Source organism: Haemorhous mexicanus, chromosome 1, assembly GCF_027477595.1.
Source record: "Haemorhous mexicanus isolate bHaeMex1 chromosome 1, bHaeMex1.pri, whole genome shotgun sequence".
Lineage (NCBI taxonomy): Eukaryota > Metazoa > Chordata > Aves > Passeriformes > Fringillidae > Haemorhous > Haemorhous mexicanus.
Genome location: NC_082341.1, coordinates 67,296,814 through 67,314,634, shown reverse-complemented (window position 1 = coordinate 67,314,634; position 17,821 = coordinate 67,296,814). Strand labels below are relative to the sequence as shown.

Sequence of the window (17,821 nt, the reverse complement as noted above, 5' to 3'; positions counted from 1 at the left end):
TTCTTTCTTTTTTTTTTTTTTTTTCTCTATTTGCAACATCTTTTTCCTCTATAAACCTGTTGCTCGCCCCTCCCAGGTAGGAACTTTAAAAATAACTGCTAGGTCTACAAAGGCAGAGGTGGTTTTGTTTGTTTTGTGCCACAGGGTATGTGACATGAAGTTTATTGCATCACTGAAAGTCGTTATTATAATGAAGTACCTCTCCATAATAGGAACTGGAGACAAGCCCTGGATCTATTTGCACCTCCAGGTTGCCATTTTCCTACACTTGGTCTCCTTGACCAGGGAGAAACTTTCTAAGAAATGTCATTGGCCACTTTTAAGATACAGAACAGCATCCAGAAATATTTCTAACATCCTCAGACATGCAAAAAAACATCACTAAACCCTTGTGGTGAGAGAACCACACCTCTCACAGATCTGAATGGAGAGAAGAAAAAATATTTCCTGAAACCCATTAGACTAAGATCAAACCTGGAAAAGGAGAAATGTCCTCTGCTCAATGAAGCTCCTGAGCTTTGGCTTCTATATGCCAGGGGCACACTCCACAAGAGATCTCAGCAGGGTGACCATATGTACCTGTGAGCTCAGAAACATGAATTTCCTTTCTCAGTATTCCCCAGAATGCAATACCTCAAGAGATGTTTGAAATCCTTCTGCCACCTGCACTTTGTCATGTACTGGCACCCCACAAAAGGACAGACATCTGGCCCTGATGCTGCAGACACTCGAGCATGTGCTCAAAGACATTCTCAAAGCCAGTGGAGCTGGTCAGGCAGTTAGCACCTCTGAGCACAGGTTACCTGTTCCAATGAGCACTGCAGCAGGGACCTTGCAGTTCCAGCAGCTACAGGGATCTTCTGTTGGAGCTGTCTCTCTTGAGTGGCCCTCCATGAATGTGTGTTGCTTCCTTGTGCCCAGTTCTAGGGCTTGACTCCCTAATTACTTTTTGTCCTTCATACCATTTTTTGGTTTGTGGTGCTCTGGGACTAACTCAGGTGTTAATGTTACATTGTAGAGAGGATGCAGCACTTTGTAATTCCTTCACTGCTTAGCTGTATTTCTCATGCTGCGGGCCAATGTGTTTGAGCCATGACTCTGGGCTGTCAAATAACCTTTGAGAAAACCATGCCCTTGCTGATAAGACCAAAGAAATGAAAAATGGAAAAAAAAAAAAAAAGGGCATTGGCAGGGCAGTTTCTATTGCATGCACTAATCAGTGCCTCCTTTTGCTACAGTGTACTTTGATACAAGGAAACACCTGGCAGGTTCTCTGTCTCAAGGCAGCAGTTCACCTGCTGTAATTGTTCCTCAGGAGGAGGATGAGGAGACAGAGCTCCAGTTCCACGGACCCTGTGAACTGGTTCATTCTGGGAAGGTCTCCCACTGCAGCCTGCCACAGGGCCAAGTTCCCTGCCCTCCTGGCTGCAGCTTTGGAGATGGGCAGTGCTGGCCCTGCTTGCAGATTTCCCAGCATTTCTTGCACCACAGAGCCACCTGCAAGGTCCAAGAACCAGCCCCTTTACTGCAGCTGAGCTTTCACCATTTATGTTCTGTACAGCACACGCAGCAGTGGTGGCACGGACACAGCGAGCAAGGTCTCGGCTGAAGATAGAAGCCCAAAGAAACACAGAATGTTTGGGGTTTAAAGGGACCTTTAAGACCATCCATTTCCAATTTCCCTGTCACTTCCAGGTCTGGGACATCCACCATTTCTCCAGGCAACCTGTTCCAATGTCTCACCACCCTTATCATAATTAATTTCTTCTTTATGTCCAATCTAATTCTAACCTTGCAGAATGTATTTTGTTGCCGCTTTTCCTGTCACTACAGGTCTTCATAAAAAGTCTCTCTCCATCTTTCTTGCAAGCCTCCCTTATGTACTGAAAACACATGGTAAGGTTTTCCCAGAGATGCAAAGATGATTGTTTCCAGTAAAAGTCTCTCTTTTCTACCAGTGTTGGAAATCCCACCTTCCCATTGTAAGGAATATCTTACACAATCACCAGCAAACTTCAAGGAAAACAGGATGCTATTTCATTCAAATGTCACAACTGATATTTCTATTAAATGAGAGAGTGGAAAAGTTGTGAATACTAATGGCAGCAAAGGGTAGGTGCCCTTAGGTGCCCTGCTTCATCCTATTTTTACAACAAGGTTAAGTGGATGGAAATGAGACACAGATCTGCGAATGAACATGGCATAATTTCTCCAGAAAAGGGAAGTGAGGATTTTGGTTTTTGCCTGATCTTAAACCATTTTCCTGTCAAGATAAGTGGGTTTTGAGAGGATCACTTTGCCTTGATGCTTTTGATTTCTGCTTTGCCAGTGGAACAAGCAAGCTGCAAAGAAACAGACAAAGATTTGAACTGTGTTATGTGGCCCAATTCAAAGAGGGAAACTCTTTGAATGGTCAAAGGAAGCAAGGGGTTTACTTCTCTTTTCCATTGTACAAAATAACACATTTTCAAAATTTACTGCCAGCTCCAACTCTTCTGGGAAAAGAGGCTGTTCTGGTAACCAGTGGCTGAATCGAAGTTAAAAAACTTGGTGTCAGGATCAAAATTCTTGTGAAAAGAGGCTTTTCTCTTCTTTGCATTTGGCCTGGATATCTTCCCAACTAAGTTTCATTGTCCTAGAGAAAAGTGTGATTTAAAAGCCCTTTTAAAAACTAGTAATAAAACTATATGGATAGCTAATCACTGAAATGTGTTCAAAACACAATGCTAAACTTTGTTGCAGTCAGGCTTGAACCCTCCTTACTATTCTGCCCTCCTAAAACTAAAATGAAACTGCTTTCAGTGTTTCAGATGGTGTAAAACCAACTTAGCTTTGCAGAAAGATGCTTTTCACTTGAACAGGAAATACGTCTGCAAGAATTTGAAGAAAGCTGAGCTGTTCTGTCAGCTGTTCTGTCAGCTGATGCTTTGACCTATATTGTGTGATATATACAGTTCCTATTTTCAAAAGATTCATCCTAGACCCATTACAAGAAGCTGATTGTTTCTGTTAAAATTGAAACCAATGTTACGGTTTTATATCATAATCCTGTTAGGAAAGGTGGAATATGTTTGTCTTAATAATAAGAAGACTTCTTTAAAAACTGGAAGATGGTAAATGTTGGAGACAATTGACACTAGGAAGCAATTCTTAAGGCTCACATACAGTTATGCCAATGGTAACAGGGTAGCTCCAGCCCAGCTAATTGGAACAGGATTAATCAAAGGATGTTGCATATGCAGGGCTGGTAACAATGGCAGAAAAGTCTTCACCATCCACAAACTTTGTCAGAGCATGGACTGGCATTTGCTCTGCGCTGTGCTACACCATCAGGGTAAAGTCCCAGGGGATGCCTCTCCTATAGAAGCTTCCTCCATTTCAGCTGAATCCCTGCAACTACAATGCTAAATGCTTAGAAAAACTGAGGAAACTGCAGTGCCTTTTTTGACACAGCAAGTAAACCTGCTTGAAACAGTAAGAACAGAGAGGACTGGCTGCAGGCACTGAGAGACTGCAGTGGAGTTACCGGAGGCATCAGCTCAGGCTGTGACAAGAAGTCAAAATGGAAATGGCTGGTGAAAAATTTGTAATAGAGACATGCCTCAAGGACACTTAGTGAAAGCAGCCTGAAATGCTGGCCTCATTCCTGTATGCTATTTGTCATTTATGCCAAGTATCGACACACAGCCCTGTCAGGCATCTTGGCTTTTCAGCTGCTCATGGGAGCCTGGAGACATTTCCAGCCCCTTCCCTGGCGGCGGTGCCTCATCCCCGCACATCTCCCGGGCACTCGGCGGTGTGCTGGGGAGCGCCGGTGCCGCAGGTGGCATGCTCCCTTCAGAACAGGCTCGCTCTCGCATCTAAAGGCGGGGGGTGGAGCCTGTAAGGCAATCCTAGCTCAGTGCTGGGGCATCATCTATCCTCAGGCTGCTGCTCCTCTTTTCTTGGCCTTGACAGGTCACAAAATCTCCTTGTCAGTGTCACCAATGAGTAATTGCCATAACAAACCCTGGATCTGTGTGGTCCACATTTTGCCTCAGACATAGATATTTTAAAGTGTTCATGTCCCATGTAAAAGAAGAGAGGGTCCCTCTAATTGTCCCTTTATAAATAAGAAGGAGAGTTTCTAATTATTTTTTTTTTTAAATAACTGTAGTTAGTCTAGAGTGTCACTCCTCAGTCAGCTTTCGGTGTAATTTGTTCAAGCTGAGAATGTTCAGAGCAATGCTTCCTCACAAAGCAGCCTTCTTCTGGGAGAAACAAGGACAGATGAAGACTAGGAACTGCAGCTGGAGAGAGATGATCAACACTCCATCTACACACAAAATATACTTTGGTCAAAAAAAAGGACAAGCATATGCCCAAATGGACAAGCAGATCTTTAGTGCTAGAGGCACTGGCTTGTAATAAAGCTACTTTCCTGTCCATTTTCCAGGCAGTCATGCACAGAAGTGTGGTGCCAAGGGGTTTGGGGACAAAGCAAGTACCTGGAACAGGAGAAAAACAAACCCACACCCATGGCTCAGGCCACATCTAAACCCCTGGTGTTTCCTAGCCCTTGCTCATTTCTCTCAGAAAGAAAAGACAGAAAGCAGCAAGCCCACTCATCAAACCCCAGGCTCAAAACAGAGGGGACAAAGCAGTCACAGAGGGGCCACATGTTCTTGGCCAAAGAACTGTGCTGTAAAGAAAGTTCAACACCATTCTTGGAACAATGCATTTTTCTAATCACCTTCATTTCAGCAAGGCTTTTATGCACTCAGGAAAGGGTAGAGCCAGACAGCTCTCAGAATTCTACTGATTTGAGTCTTTGGAGACTCATTCAAAGGTGGAGCAGGTCACATGACAGGTGGAAAAATTAGGCATCAACAGTCAATTACATTAATTAATTCAAAGAAGCACCTCTGAGCAAACTGCAGGAAGACCTCACAAGTACCTTTTCTGAGCAAAGCAACATAAAATCCAAGGGATGGACCAATCAAAATAGAAAAAAAAGAGCCAGTTTTGATAAAAAAACCTCCAAGTACTGGAAAGGTTGACAATGTAGTGGGCAGGATACAGGACATGGGTTCGAGGAACACAGCTCATTTCTCCACTCCCTCATCAATTTCTGAGGGGACCCTGGACAAGTCGCCAACTTGGATTCATCCTCAGCTATCTATAGACATTAAGAAGAGGATGGTGCCTAAATTTAGGACAGTTGGCACCTTAGGCCCTTTTCCATACTCCAGAGGGCAGTTCAGACACCAGGTGAGCTAACATGTTAATCTAATTTAGAAACCATTTGGTGGCACAAGTACTGTCCTCCATGCTTCAACTCCCAGCTCTGGACACTGGGATGGCATCACTGATTTTTTGACAAGGCCATGGGAAAGTGATTCTGATTAAAGAACACGAAACTCTGAAATGCCCTATTGATAGGAGCAAGGTATCAGTTAGAGCAACTGCTCTTAGTGATTTTCTATGGAAGATTTTCTAATTGGAAGCATGGGGTTTGAGTTCCTTGCAAGCCAGACTTGCCAAGAAATAAGTAAACAAACCTGATAAAGCACATTTTCCACTCACTGTTATTTGCAAATAAGTGTTCTGTCATATGCTGCTGTATTCACAGAAGAGGTTGTATACAAAACTAGATCTGGTTTTCTACAAGTAACATTTTCTGTTTAATATTTTCCTTTTCTTTGCTAAAGCCTTCTGTTGCAGTCCCTGCACTAATCTCTTGTATTTATTGATGTTAATCTTTATGTAGTTAAACTCTTACCTGCAAAACTCATTTTTAAGAGGCTGATTATTGATACATGTAACCTTTCACCATCTTTTTACACTTTTAGAAGACATAGTTCATGCTGTCTGTATTTTGAACTTGAGTGATGGAATGGAGCTGAAGACCACGCAGATGTATTGCTTGTTTTCTAAAGCAAACTCAGGAGTCCAAGCATAGCTGTGAGAATACAACACAGCCCTGTGGGATCAACCCAGCATTTTGTGTCTGACACAGCTGAAGGTGCATGTGTCTGCTAGAGACCAGGCATAAGACAGAGAGCTCCTTCTCTGGAATATTTCCCAATCTAAGATTTTCTGGGCCAGAAGTAAGGCCTTTGCCTTTTAACTTCTGCTAATGCTGACACTTACATGAGAACTGGGTCAATTAAAAAATTAAATCCAGCTTGAACGCCACCATACAAATTGCTTGTAGCACAAAGGGCTGCGGATTGAATTCCTTTGGGGCCTCTGTGTGCAGGGTCCTGAGCTACCACAGCAGAAATGATCACCCACCTGAGCCACCCTGGCACCCACAGGACACACCCTTGGCAGTACCAGGCACCTCTGTCACCTTCACAAGGCCTGGGTGGCAGGGCTCAGACCACCTGCCCATATTCCACCCACGGAGCTTAACCTTTTCCCTTGCTCCTGGTATTCTGCTTGCTTGCTGCCCCTGCACAAGAGCAGATGCAGGGTAAAAGATGAAAACAGGAGGAACTGCTACAACTTGCTGGGACAGGGGACAGCCAAGTGCCTCCAGTGCCACTGTGGTTCACTTCAGTGGGAAGTGGACACTCTTTCTCCCACAATATCGCAGCAGAGATGGACACTGAAGTAAGGGAGAAGTTCCTGTTAACTCTCACCTAAAAGTTACATGGATTCTTTATTCCCAGGCTATTTAAGCCTTTCCCTTTTCCCAGCTGATGTTTCCCTCATTTTAAAGATGACTTTACTTCCAGGGAAATATTTTCCTGTTGCTTTCAGCTCTTTGTTGTGGAAAGTATAAGTGGGAGGAAGGTTTCACAACAGGTTTCATCCTCTGAAACCTGAATCTCTTCAAACCATCTTACTTGTTTTTCTGACAATAGCAATTTTAGCCCTGGGAGAAACTGTGAACCTTGCTCAGTAAAGCTGGTTTTCTCATCTATTTCAGCTCGAAGCAGAGCTTGATTTTTGTATTTTAAATGGTATCTAGTCACTGCCACATGATGTTGTGGCATCAGGACGTGCATGGTCTGGAAGAACTTTCTGATAGAGGCTTTCCTCCACCAAGGGTCATATAACTGCAACTTTCCTCCCTAGCTTAAGTGCAGTTTTGTATGTGGAGTGAATTTTGGAAAGAAAATGATCATTGGTGATATTGGACAGGATCTGTTTGGGCCATACATGTAGGGCTGAGGTTGCTGGATGACTGGCTGTCCTTACTCCTCTCTTCAGCACTTTAATAAGTCCACAAGTGTATTGTGAGACAGGCAACCCTGTCCTTTGCTAAACCTCACTAACAGGAGATGGGGAGAAATGAAGAAAGTTGGTTTGCAAGAAAATAGACTTCTGCCCAAGGACTCTCACAGCTGTAAGGGGAATTAAATACGTTATAGGGCTGGGTAGTCATAGATGAGAATAAGGTAATTTCCAAGAGCTCAAATTATCATGGAATCCTACAATGGTTTGGGTTGGAAGAGACCTTTAAGATCATTCATTCCAAGCCCCCTTCCACCAGACCAGGTTGCTTAAACCCCATCCAACCTGGCCCTCGACACTTCTAGAAACTGAAGTGTTTAGAAGTGTCTAGAAGCATCCACAGCTTCCCTGGGTAATCTGTTACAGTGCCTTACCACCCTCACAGTAAAGAACTTCTTCCTATTCTAAACCCACCCTCTTTTCAGTGCACAGCCATTCCCCCTGGCTATATTACTACATGCCCTTGCAAAAAGTCCTTCTCCAGATTTTTTGCCCCCCTTGAGATATTGAAGGGCTGTTCTAAGGACTCCCTGAAACCTTCTCTTCTCCAGGCTGAAGAACTCTCTCAGCCTATCTTCATAGAAGAGGTTCTCCAGCCCTCTGAGCATTTTCATGGCCTCCTCTGTATCTGCTCCAACAGGTCCATGTCCTTCCTGTGCTGGGAATCCCTGAGCTGGATGCAGCACTCCAGGTGAGCTCTCACCAGAGCAGAGAAGAGGGGCAGAATCAACTCCCTTGACCAGCTGCCCACACTGCTTTTGATGTATATCCTAATACAGCTGAATTTAGGGGCTGGAAGCATATGCTGCCAGCTCACATGAAGCTAATTTTCCACCAACACCCCCAGCCACAGAATCACAGAATATGCTGAGCTGGAAGAGATCCATCAGGATCATCAAGTCCATCTCCTGGCCCTGCATGGGACTCTCCAAGAGTCACACCATGTGCCTGAGAGCATTGTCCAAATGCTTCTTGATCTCTGTCAGGCTTGGTGCTGTGATCACTTCCCTGGGGAGCCTGTTCCAGTGCCAAACCACCTTCTGGGTGAAAAGAACCCCAAGTCCTTCTCCTCAGTGCTGCTCTCAATCCAATTATCTCTCAGCATGTATTTGGGATTGGGATTGCTATGACTCCTGTGCAGGACCTTGTGCTTGGCCCGTCTGAACTTCCTGAGGTTTGCATGGACCCACCTCCCAAGCCTAAGGTCCCCTCTGCATGGCATAGTCAGCTCTTTGGTTTGCATGTTATGTAAAAAATTTTCATCTTGTATAAAAATAGGACATGGGCAGATGGGACAGCCCCTAAGAGGAAAGTAAGGTGCAAGAGGGGCAGTGAGGAAAGTGAGGGGACAAGTTATACAACTTTCATTTAATTGAGAATAGTGTTTCAAATCTGCAGAAAACAGCATGTTGTTCCCCTTGTTCCCTAGAGAGAAAGGCACAGTTCTACAGTCTCCTTTTATTGTTTTGCTGATAAGCAGGCATTTCACATTTCTGACACTAAACAAAATGTCCTTTAGAAAAGTCGGTGCCATGGCCCTTTCCAGCTGGAACGTTCCAACCACAGCCTGGCTGGCCAGCTGAGTTTGTGCTCTGTAACACAATGTCTCAGAGGTGGCAGCCCAAGGTGCTCCAGCTAGAAAGGGACTGCTGCAGGAGCAGCCAGCTTCAGCTCCTGCTTCCACCCTTGTCCTCATGGGCAGCAGTGCAAATACAGTGCAAACTTCCAGCTCTTGGGGTGATCTGGCTTGGCGTGCACTGGGAAGACTTGTGGAATACCTGACTTTGTGTTTCCATCCTGCAAACACTGGCTGCTGCCCAAAGTTCAGTCCTCTTCAGGAGATTTTATAAGGCCCCTATTGTGACCCCTACTGTTGGACTCCTCCTTTAAACAGCTTTAAAGTGAGCAAATTTTCAAATTCCCAAAGGGTATTTCTGCATGGCACAAAGCTGATCTTGTTTTATAGTGTCCAAGCAGGGGTCAGGATTACCCCTTCCTGGGGAAACCCACCTCCTGGCCCGGCACTCCCCGTGGCCTGAAATGACCCACTGGTAACAAATGGAACAAAAGTTTGTTTTTGCATTACTCAAGCAACTCAAATAGCAACCAGAATAGCTCGATTCTGGTTAGTCTCAAGATCTGAAAGTGGAGCTACCAAAAATCGCTGAATCAGAGGAAATGGGCCTCTGACAACAATAATATTTATGAATTCTTATGAAAAATTGCTGTAATGTTTTTGTTATTAAAAATAAAGGTAAAAAAGGACACCATCTTCAGAAGTGCCTGCGATATGTTTGTGCCTTGTTACTCAGAGGAAACATGCATGCTGTTTTTGTCAGCTAACAAAATACTTTCTAACAAGGTAGTCTGACAAGGCTGAAAATATCTTACACCAATGTGAGTCATCTTGGCTCCAAGAGCACATCTTAGAAAAAGGAATCTCAGGAAAAAAATTTAAATAAGCACTGGCATGAAAGACAGTCTTGAAGTGGCAGAAGTGTCAGGCCTGGAAAGGCTATGCATATTTGTACTCAATACAGAACGATTGTTATTTTTCAACCTACACAGCTGCTTCACGTTTTGCCTTGTTTTCTTTTTTTTTTTTCTTTTTTTTTTTTTTTCTTTTTTTTTTTTTTTTTTTTTTAATGCCGAGAAAGAAAAAAGAGTCACCTAGTTTCTTTCCTAACTTTAGGACACTGATAAAGTTCCTTACTTCGGAGGGCTGTGATTACTTTTTGTATGTAGCTGTGTGACCCCTGCTGGCAGATTCTTATCATGACTGCAGCAATTCAAACACATAGGTACAGACATTGGCATTCCGGTAAGTCCTGCCCTATGTACACAAGGAGACATAATACACAAGACAATATAATCCCTGCTCTGGAAAATAAACTCCCACGCTGGAGAGGTGTGAAAAAAAAAAAGTTGTATAACCCAGCTTTCTCCACTCAGAGATATTTTACAGGGCAGTTTTTAGAATACCTTTGATAAATAGATACGACCATCTCAGGATGGGGCCACTGGTGTTTATTCAGCATAATGGTCTAAATGTTCATTATTACTTGGAAAGCCCCTACACTTCATCCTGTTAGAAGCAGGGAGGTTACACCGAGGAAAGGATTAGTCTCCACTTGCATTCCGTTCTTGTACTCCTTCTCATTCCATCTGCTAGCATTCATTGTGGCAGAGAGGATCCCAGTTAAATGGACCTTTATTCTGACTCAGCACGGCTGCAGACAGTCTGTCCGCTGTGATACAGTGGCACAGGATAATTTGATACTTTAAAAAACTGGCCATTCACCTGCCAGACCACAATGCAACTTGTGCTTAACAGTCCCGCTCTTTGTGATAGCCAAGGTCATTTCTATTATTACAGCACAGTGCACGGAAATACCACAAATACCAAGAGAGTCTTATCTATTTATCATAGGTGAAACTGGCACGCTTCGCAGCACGACGGCTCCTCGGCGGATCACAGGCATTCTGAGTTCACTTAATTAAGTTTATAGTCATGGGCTGGCTCCCTCAGTTGGGACCTCAGTGGATTCCATGCATGTCTATATCTGTGATGGCACTGCTGCAGCCACTCCTCAAGAGTCCAGCTTCCACACTGACTCTGCTCCTTGACAGAAGGCTGAAAACACAAACATGTCAGAAAAAAGACCTCGTCAGAATTAGCGATGAGAGCCACAGGTGAAGGGCAGGCACAGATCTTCCCTCCTTCCTCCCTGCCTGGCTTTACACACCTGCTCACACCTAAAACACGCTGGTTTTAGCACCTTGCCCTACCATGGCAGAAAAGGGAGATTATACCCCAATGCTCCACTGCTGCTGCCAAACTCAAACCTCCTGAGACCCCAGAGCCCACCTGACAGGGTCTGAGGGGAGCGGGGCAGGGTCCAGCGCAGTCAGGCATCCATCATCGCGCATAAGGGGACCCCCGTGTCCCACTGCTGCGTTCTCCCCAGGGCAGTAGCAGGAGCAGCAGGTGGAGCCCAGAGCCCCGAGCCCTGAAGCCTTGAAGCGATGAACCTTGAAGCCCCGCAGCCCTGAAGCCCTGAGCCTTGAATCCCTGAATCCCTGAGCCTTGAATCCCTGAATCCCTGGATTCCAGAATCCCTGAATCCCGGAGCCCAGAGCCTCCCCCAGGTGCGACGCTCGGGCAGGGCGCCCCCTGGCGGCCCCCGGCGCGCCACTCCCGCCCCCGGGGCGCCCCCGGCCCCCCCTCCCGCCGCCGCCGCCGCCGCCGCCGCCCCCCGCTCTTGAAGTTTGCAGGCGATTTCCTTTCCAGCCCCGGCCTTATCTCGGCCCGCACGTTGCCGCGCGGTGACTAATAGGAGAATAACATTGTCTCGGGATAAAATAGCGCCGGAGCTGTTTACCCGCTCCATGGGGGTTCGCTATAAAAGGGCGCCGGGGACCGCCGCGCCAGCCAGACGCGCCGGGGCGCACCGAGCCGCGCCACGCAGGGCACCCGCCACGGCGCTCCGTCCTCACGCCGGGACACACTTTCTCCGCTTTTCCCTCGCCTTTTATTGATTTTTACCCTGTTTCCCCTCACTTCTTCCATCCGCCCTTCGCCGCTTGCTATGGATTATTGCCACATGATCGTGTCGCTGCTCTTCGTGCTCTGCCCGGGGCTGCTGCCGGCAGGTAGGTGCCGGTCCGCTGCCGCTCGCCTCCGCCCGGGACCGACCCCGCGGGGGGCTGCGGGCTCCGGGAAGGGCTGCCTCAGGGGTGCAGCGGGAGGGGATGCGCGGGTGCCTTGCCTTGCCTTGCCGCGGGTGCTGAGCTCTGCCGCTCCCTCCCGCAGCCCCCGGAGCCGAGGTGGACGCCGCGCCGCCCCCCGCCGCCGCGCACCGCCGCGCTCGGCGCTGCTCCTGCTCCTCGCTGATGGACGAGGAGTGCGTCTACTTCTGCCACCTCGACATCATCTGGATCAACACCCCCGAGTGAGTGGAGTGGAGGGGTTTCGGCAGTTCCCCAGCCCCGGGTTCTCCTGTGGTTGGGAAGAAAGGGAGGGAGGTGTGAAGGCGAAAATTAAGAGCCGCAACCCCCCTGCAGAGATGGGAAGGGGAGGAAGGACTAGTTGTTTGCACAGGTTCTCCTACTGCTTTACCTTCCTCCTCCTACTTTTCTGGCACATTTAGCGCCGAGACTGTTCACCAGAAGCAGGCAAGCAGGACTGGGCCACCCAGATCGGGCAGATAGTTCCTAATAGCCCTAGCACACCTGCCTACCTAAAATCTGGGCAGCAGAATTTCCTTTGGGTGCTGCTCAGCAAAGGCTGCAGAATACTTTTCGCTATGAATCAGAATCAGACAAAATGCCAAAGGCATGATTTTGCCAGCCTGAATTTGAGCGGTTTTCTTTCTGACAAGTTAGGAGGTTGGAAGGAATACTTTGACACCGGGTGGCTCTAGCTGCCTTGCACTGCTCTCTGCTGCAAATTAATGTGTCCCACGTGTTAGTAGGATTTTGCACAGTATCCATTTCTATACTCTCCTCACCAGAAAGTAGTGAGCCAGAGGCTCACCTAAGGCTGCAAACACTGCAACACTGACATTTGTTCTGCTGCTGGGTTTCCTCTGAGAGAGAATCTGTTCTTCACTTTTACTGCTTCTTTCAGTGTTGTCAGTAGCCAAAGTTCAAAGAGATGAGGTTTTATTGCTTTCTATTGCACAGGGAGGCACAACAGCCCTATGAAATCACAATTAAAAGGTCATTATCCTTGTCAGTAGCCATGCTAATGAATATGTTGCAGGATCATCAGAAGAATTTGCATGGGAACTGTGACTAACCAGGCATTCCCAATCCCACAACCTTTACTCGTGCAATCAATGCCGTTGATAAGATTGCCCAAAATACCCCATAGTATTTTGAAGCCACAGAATTATTTAAATGACTTTCATGTTGTCTCTTTGATCATAGGAAGACTGTTCCATATGGTCTCGGCGGCCCTTCTCGACCCAGAAGATCACTGAAGGACACAGTGCCGGAGATGCTCGCTGAACCAAGCAGCAGATGCCGATGTGCCAACCAGAAGGACAAGAAATGTCTGAACTTCTGCCAGGCAGGCAAAGATCTCTGGTGCGTCTCTTGTTGCTGCTCTTTAAAAGGCAATGCATGTGAAAGGGATGGATTGTGGTGCACTTACTCATTTTGGCACTTGCTGAGCAAATGCTCTCCCCAAAGCCTTGCCTCCTACCTGAGTGCTCACACTTCTATGATACATACTATGGCTTGGCCCAGAAAGATTGCTTATTACATGCCTTGAGAAGTGGTTGATGAGATGCCTCACCTTGTGGACTGCAGACTTGGTTTTTTTTTTTTTAACACCAGCACCTTTTCCCTTTTAACAGGGCTCAGTCCACAGTGGAGAAAGCTTCACAGCACCGCATCAAAGCCGGCAATTGCTTTGGACCCAAATGCATGAACCGACAGCTTGTTGACAGCAAGAAAATGAAGCGGTGAGTTTCTTCTCATCCTGTTGTAGTTCCCCGGAGCAGCAATAGAGAGCACAGTTCACCTGCCTTCGGGTCATCCTGGGCTTAGTTGGTGGTTTCAGCTTGAGAGTTATGGAGGAATCAGTGAGGATATTTTGAGGGCTTTTCTTCCTGCTCTGGGTTTTTAGCTTGTGAGGACACGGGTGCTGAGCTCAGCCTGCTGTCTGTCCTTTGCTTGCATTCAGTGCTCAGCCATATTCCCATGGAAAAGTACAGAATACAAAAGTTTGCCTGTACTAAAGAAGACTCTTTAGTGCTCCTTTCACAAGCAGAGCAGGACTTATGGGAGCAGGCAGCCTGATGATATTGAATGAGACTTAGGCCCTGGAAGTCTTAAATAATTTTTTGAAAGTAGGGCTTTCTTACTTACTTGAAAAATGCACCTATTCATTGGAAGTAGGATCAGGTTTACCTAAAAGAAACAACACAGGCAAAACATAAAAAACCACTGGAGACCTCCTGACTGGCTACTTAAGGAAGTCTAGGGCATCTGTATTTGAGTGAATATTTTAATTTAATGTTTGCATTGAAATTATGAATACAACATTTCAAGTATCTTAAGTTATCCTAATTCTGAGGTATAGCAAACAGCAGTTTATTAGGATCCCACGGTAGAAATCTAGACTGAGGTTTATTTAAGCAAAAACTGTTTTTTCACTCTACATGTGCATCTTCATTATCACAATGCTAAATGTACATTTCTTGGTTTTGCAGGCTGGAGGCCATTGGTAACAGCATCAAAGCTTCCTTCAGTATCGCAAAGCTGAAGGCTGAGCTCCAGAAAGGGCGAAGGCTCAAACACAACAGGGCGAACAAAAGGCAAAGCGTCCGGGAGAGCCTGAAAGCATCCTAGTGGGGAGATCACCTGAATCCTTCTCCGCAGCGCTTGCTGACAAAGCATCGCGAAAACTGCCTTGACTCCACCATGGCGAAGGGCCCCTCTGTCCTCTGAGTGTTTGCACAGCGGAGCAAAATGCTAAGGAAGTCCTGTATTTGGAGATATAAAGACAAAGGATTTTGTCATTTTGGAATTCAGGTGGATGGGTAGAAGGGCTGAAGGGAAATCTGCAGTACCATACATGAAAAGCAGTCTGTCTGATGAAACATTTGAATACTGCTTCTGGAATGTTACCCATCAATTGAGCAGCTTTCGGGGTCTACAATAAAAGCATCTCGCGAGGAAGACCTCACAGATGTGCTTAGCAAGGACAGAAAGCAAGATCTGAGTGTACAAACATCAAAGAACTCTACCTTTTGATTAAAATGCAAGAATGAAAGCCACAGTTCTACTTTAATCAGGACTTACTGCCTATATACATGTCTACCTCGCATACTGTTTGTTGCACTCCTGCTAGAGTATTTTTACACCTTGTTATTGCCTTTACTAATCAGCTGCAACCCTTTGCCTTTTTTCAGAAGTCTAGTTTACTTGTACAACCAGAGTTATCTGAATGTGGGTTAGGCACTCTGATTGTTTGCATAGTCAAAAAAGTCCTTTGGCTTTGGATACCAAAGGACCCTTCGACATAAAATAAAAGTTATCGAGGACACTAGTAAGTTTCCCATAACAAGGATATCTGGTCAACTGAAGTTCTAATAATAGAGGTTGTTGTGTCTTGAATGCTACCAAAAATGCACTGAAGTGGGGATGTACCAGAGGCTCTTGCAAGATTTATTCAGGGCCTTGTTTGGTGGAAATGCATTGAGACAAAGGGTTGTTTTGAATTAAGTCAAAAGGCTAATATTGGGTGAATGTTTATAGCAGTGAATTTGTTCACATTGTTGAATTTGCAGACAAGTTGAATCTTATGTGCTTTTTTTTGTGTCATGTATTTATATTCACACAAGTTCTTCATTATATTTACCATGTTGAATACACATTGAAGTAGGCCATATTGGTCTATGCATGTTTTATGTATTTCTGTATGAAATTGGGAAATGCTTTATGCCTATCAAGGTAAATATCTTCAGAAATAAATATTTTTAATTACTGTATTGGCCTGCTTTCCTTATTCTGTTGCTCTGTGATCATGGAGGTAGATTGCCCCATGTACAAAGCTGACCCAGGTGAAATGTGTGCACATAATTGCCTTTCTGTGAGATAAGCCAGATCACAGCAATCAACGTTTGTGCCAGATGTGAGACAGCAGATGACACTTGTTCTAGCTGCAAGGCTGCTCATCAAATCTTCATGGCCAACTCCAAATTGGACAAATGAATTTATCCTGGAGCACTCTTCTCACGTGTATGATGTGGGTGTACTACAGCATTAAAATATAGGCATTAAGGCTGTAGGTATAGATGAACTAGAGGGGAAAGTGCAGACACCAGAAAATTTGTGGGCTGTATTGAACTCGACAATGTTACTTATTACCGTGCTATACTTAAAATTTCAGCCCATTCCATGCAAGGTAAAGAGGGAGATCTCAATGGAACCTCAATGGGGCCCAAGCTCAGGAAAGATCTAGATCAATAGTTAATTTTTTTACATGCTTCAAAATATTGGCTTTAAGTGGTTATAGCTAGAAAAATGCTTAAAGCAAATAAATGGATTTAATCATTCATCCTCTAGAGAGAAAAAGCACAAGAGTTAATCCAAGGATAAAACTGAGTGGTTTGGGTTTTCTTAAAAACAGAACTTAACAAAGAAGTAAAAAACAAGGAGTGTGACCCAAACACAGAAGGAGTCACCATTGAAAATTTCTGAAATTGTTCTGGATTTCTTGTCAATATTCATAATATTGACAGGTTCATATAATGTTTCATTCACATGGCTCTACTATCTTTTAGAGCAGTAATTCAGTGGGGAAATGACTTTGCTGGCAGTCCTGTAGTGACAGGAGTGCCTGGTCCGAGCAGTGGGAAGGAACTGGGAGCCCCTGTGCTTCTGCAGGGCAGGCTGCAGCCCCCAGAGCTATCCTTTGATCTCTGCATCACCAGCACTGACTGCTCGGGATGTGCCTGGATCAGTGACCTCTGTCAGATATGAAGAGACCTCACTAATGCTCCCTGGTTTTCCATTTCTTGCCCTACCAGTGGTTGCCTTTGGCAGGGAAAATAAACAAGCAAGTAGCTGAGACGCTGCCTCTCACTCAGCCAAAGTGGCAGCGAGCAGCTGGTGTGGGATGCTCCTGATAGTGAAGGGGCTGCACATCAGCATCCCCATCCCAGTTGTTCCTGTTTCCTTTCCTAGGAAAGATTGTGGGGAGAGGATCAATTCTGGGAGTGGGGGAGCATTGCAGCAATGTCTGTACGGTTATTAAGGTTGGTTGTTTGGATTTTGTGTGTGGCTGGCCTAAATGATGCTGTGGATGGGTTTTAGTAGCCCCAATTCCTGGCTATCTGCTTAAGAGATTCTTGAGAGACCATCCTAAAAATAAACCTGCTCCTTCTAAGGTTTACTCTGTTCATGCCTGGAGTCAAAAGCTGGCTTCTATTCTCCTTTCCTTCCCAGGAAGCTGCATCTGCTGCTTGCTCATGCTGCAGCTTTGTGCAGTGATGGGCATTCTCTGGCCTTTTGGCATGCCATGGGTTCAGCTTGGTCCCCAGGGTTGTGCAAAGTAAGAGCCTGAGCCTCGATGCAAAGAGCATGAAGGGATAAGTTGCCCTGATTTCAGGGGCTTGCAGGCTTTGGGAAGAGTGGCAGGAGACGTTTCATGCTGCCCAGCTGGCTTCAGGGACCCAGTGGTGTGCAGCAAGGGTGGAAGGGGATGCATTACTGCTTCTGCATGCCACTCTTTCCCCCATTTGCCTTGTGGCATGGGAGCATAAACTGCAGCTTACCCTGGTTTGCATTAATGAGCTAGACTGAAAAAGCGGAGTTCAGCAGTCTGTTTGTCTCGTTGAACAAGCAACAGGGAACATGAAGCATTTTATCTTAACTGGCTCACATACAAGTACCAGGGTCTGTCCCAGAGGTTTGCTCCTTCTCAAAGCTCTGTGTGAGAGAGAGATTCAGTAACTTAGGCTGGAGCCCCTGGTGAGAGAAGAGAGGCATAATATGTGCTGGGATTTTTGGCACCGAACACAGAGCAGTGTAAAAGTACATTCTTACTTATAATAAACGACCTGAGTGAAAAAATATTCTACCT

At 45.7% G+C, this 17,821-nt stretch overlaps 1 protein-coding gene and 1 long non-coding RNA gene across 2 annotated transcripts; one reads left to right on the top strand and one right to left on the bottom strand.

The window, feature by feature from the left end:
* Positions 1-8,577: 8,577 nt before the first annotated feature.
* LOC132330273 (uncharacterized) lies at positions 8,578-11,906 on the bottom strand. The gene is made up of 2 exons (XR_009487260.1): positions 11,771-11,906; positions 8,578-10,858 (listed from the first exon to the last, which is right to left on the bottom strand). It is a non-coding gene; the product is annotated as an uncharacterized LOC132330273 (long non-coding RNA).
* On the top strand, positions 11,743-15,725 carry EDN1 (endothelin 1). The gene is made up of 5 exons (XM_059852334.1): positions 11,743-11,877; positions 12,038-12,176; positions 13,156-13,314; positions 13,587-13,694; positions 14,445-15,725. The coding sequence occupies exons 1-5, from the start codon at positions 11,814-11,816 to the stop codon at positions 14,581-14,583; spliced, it is 609 nt and encodes a 202-aa protein (XP_059708317.1). The 5' UTR covers positions 11,743-11,813; the 3' UTR covers positions 14,584-15,725.
* Positions 15,726-17,821: the final 2,096 nt, after the last annotated feature.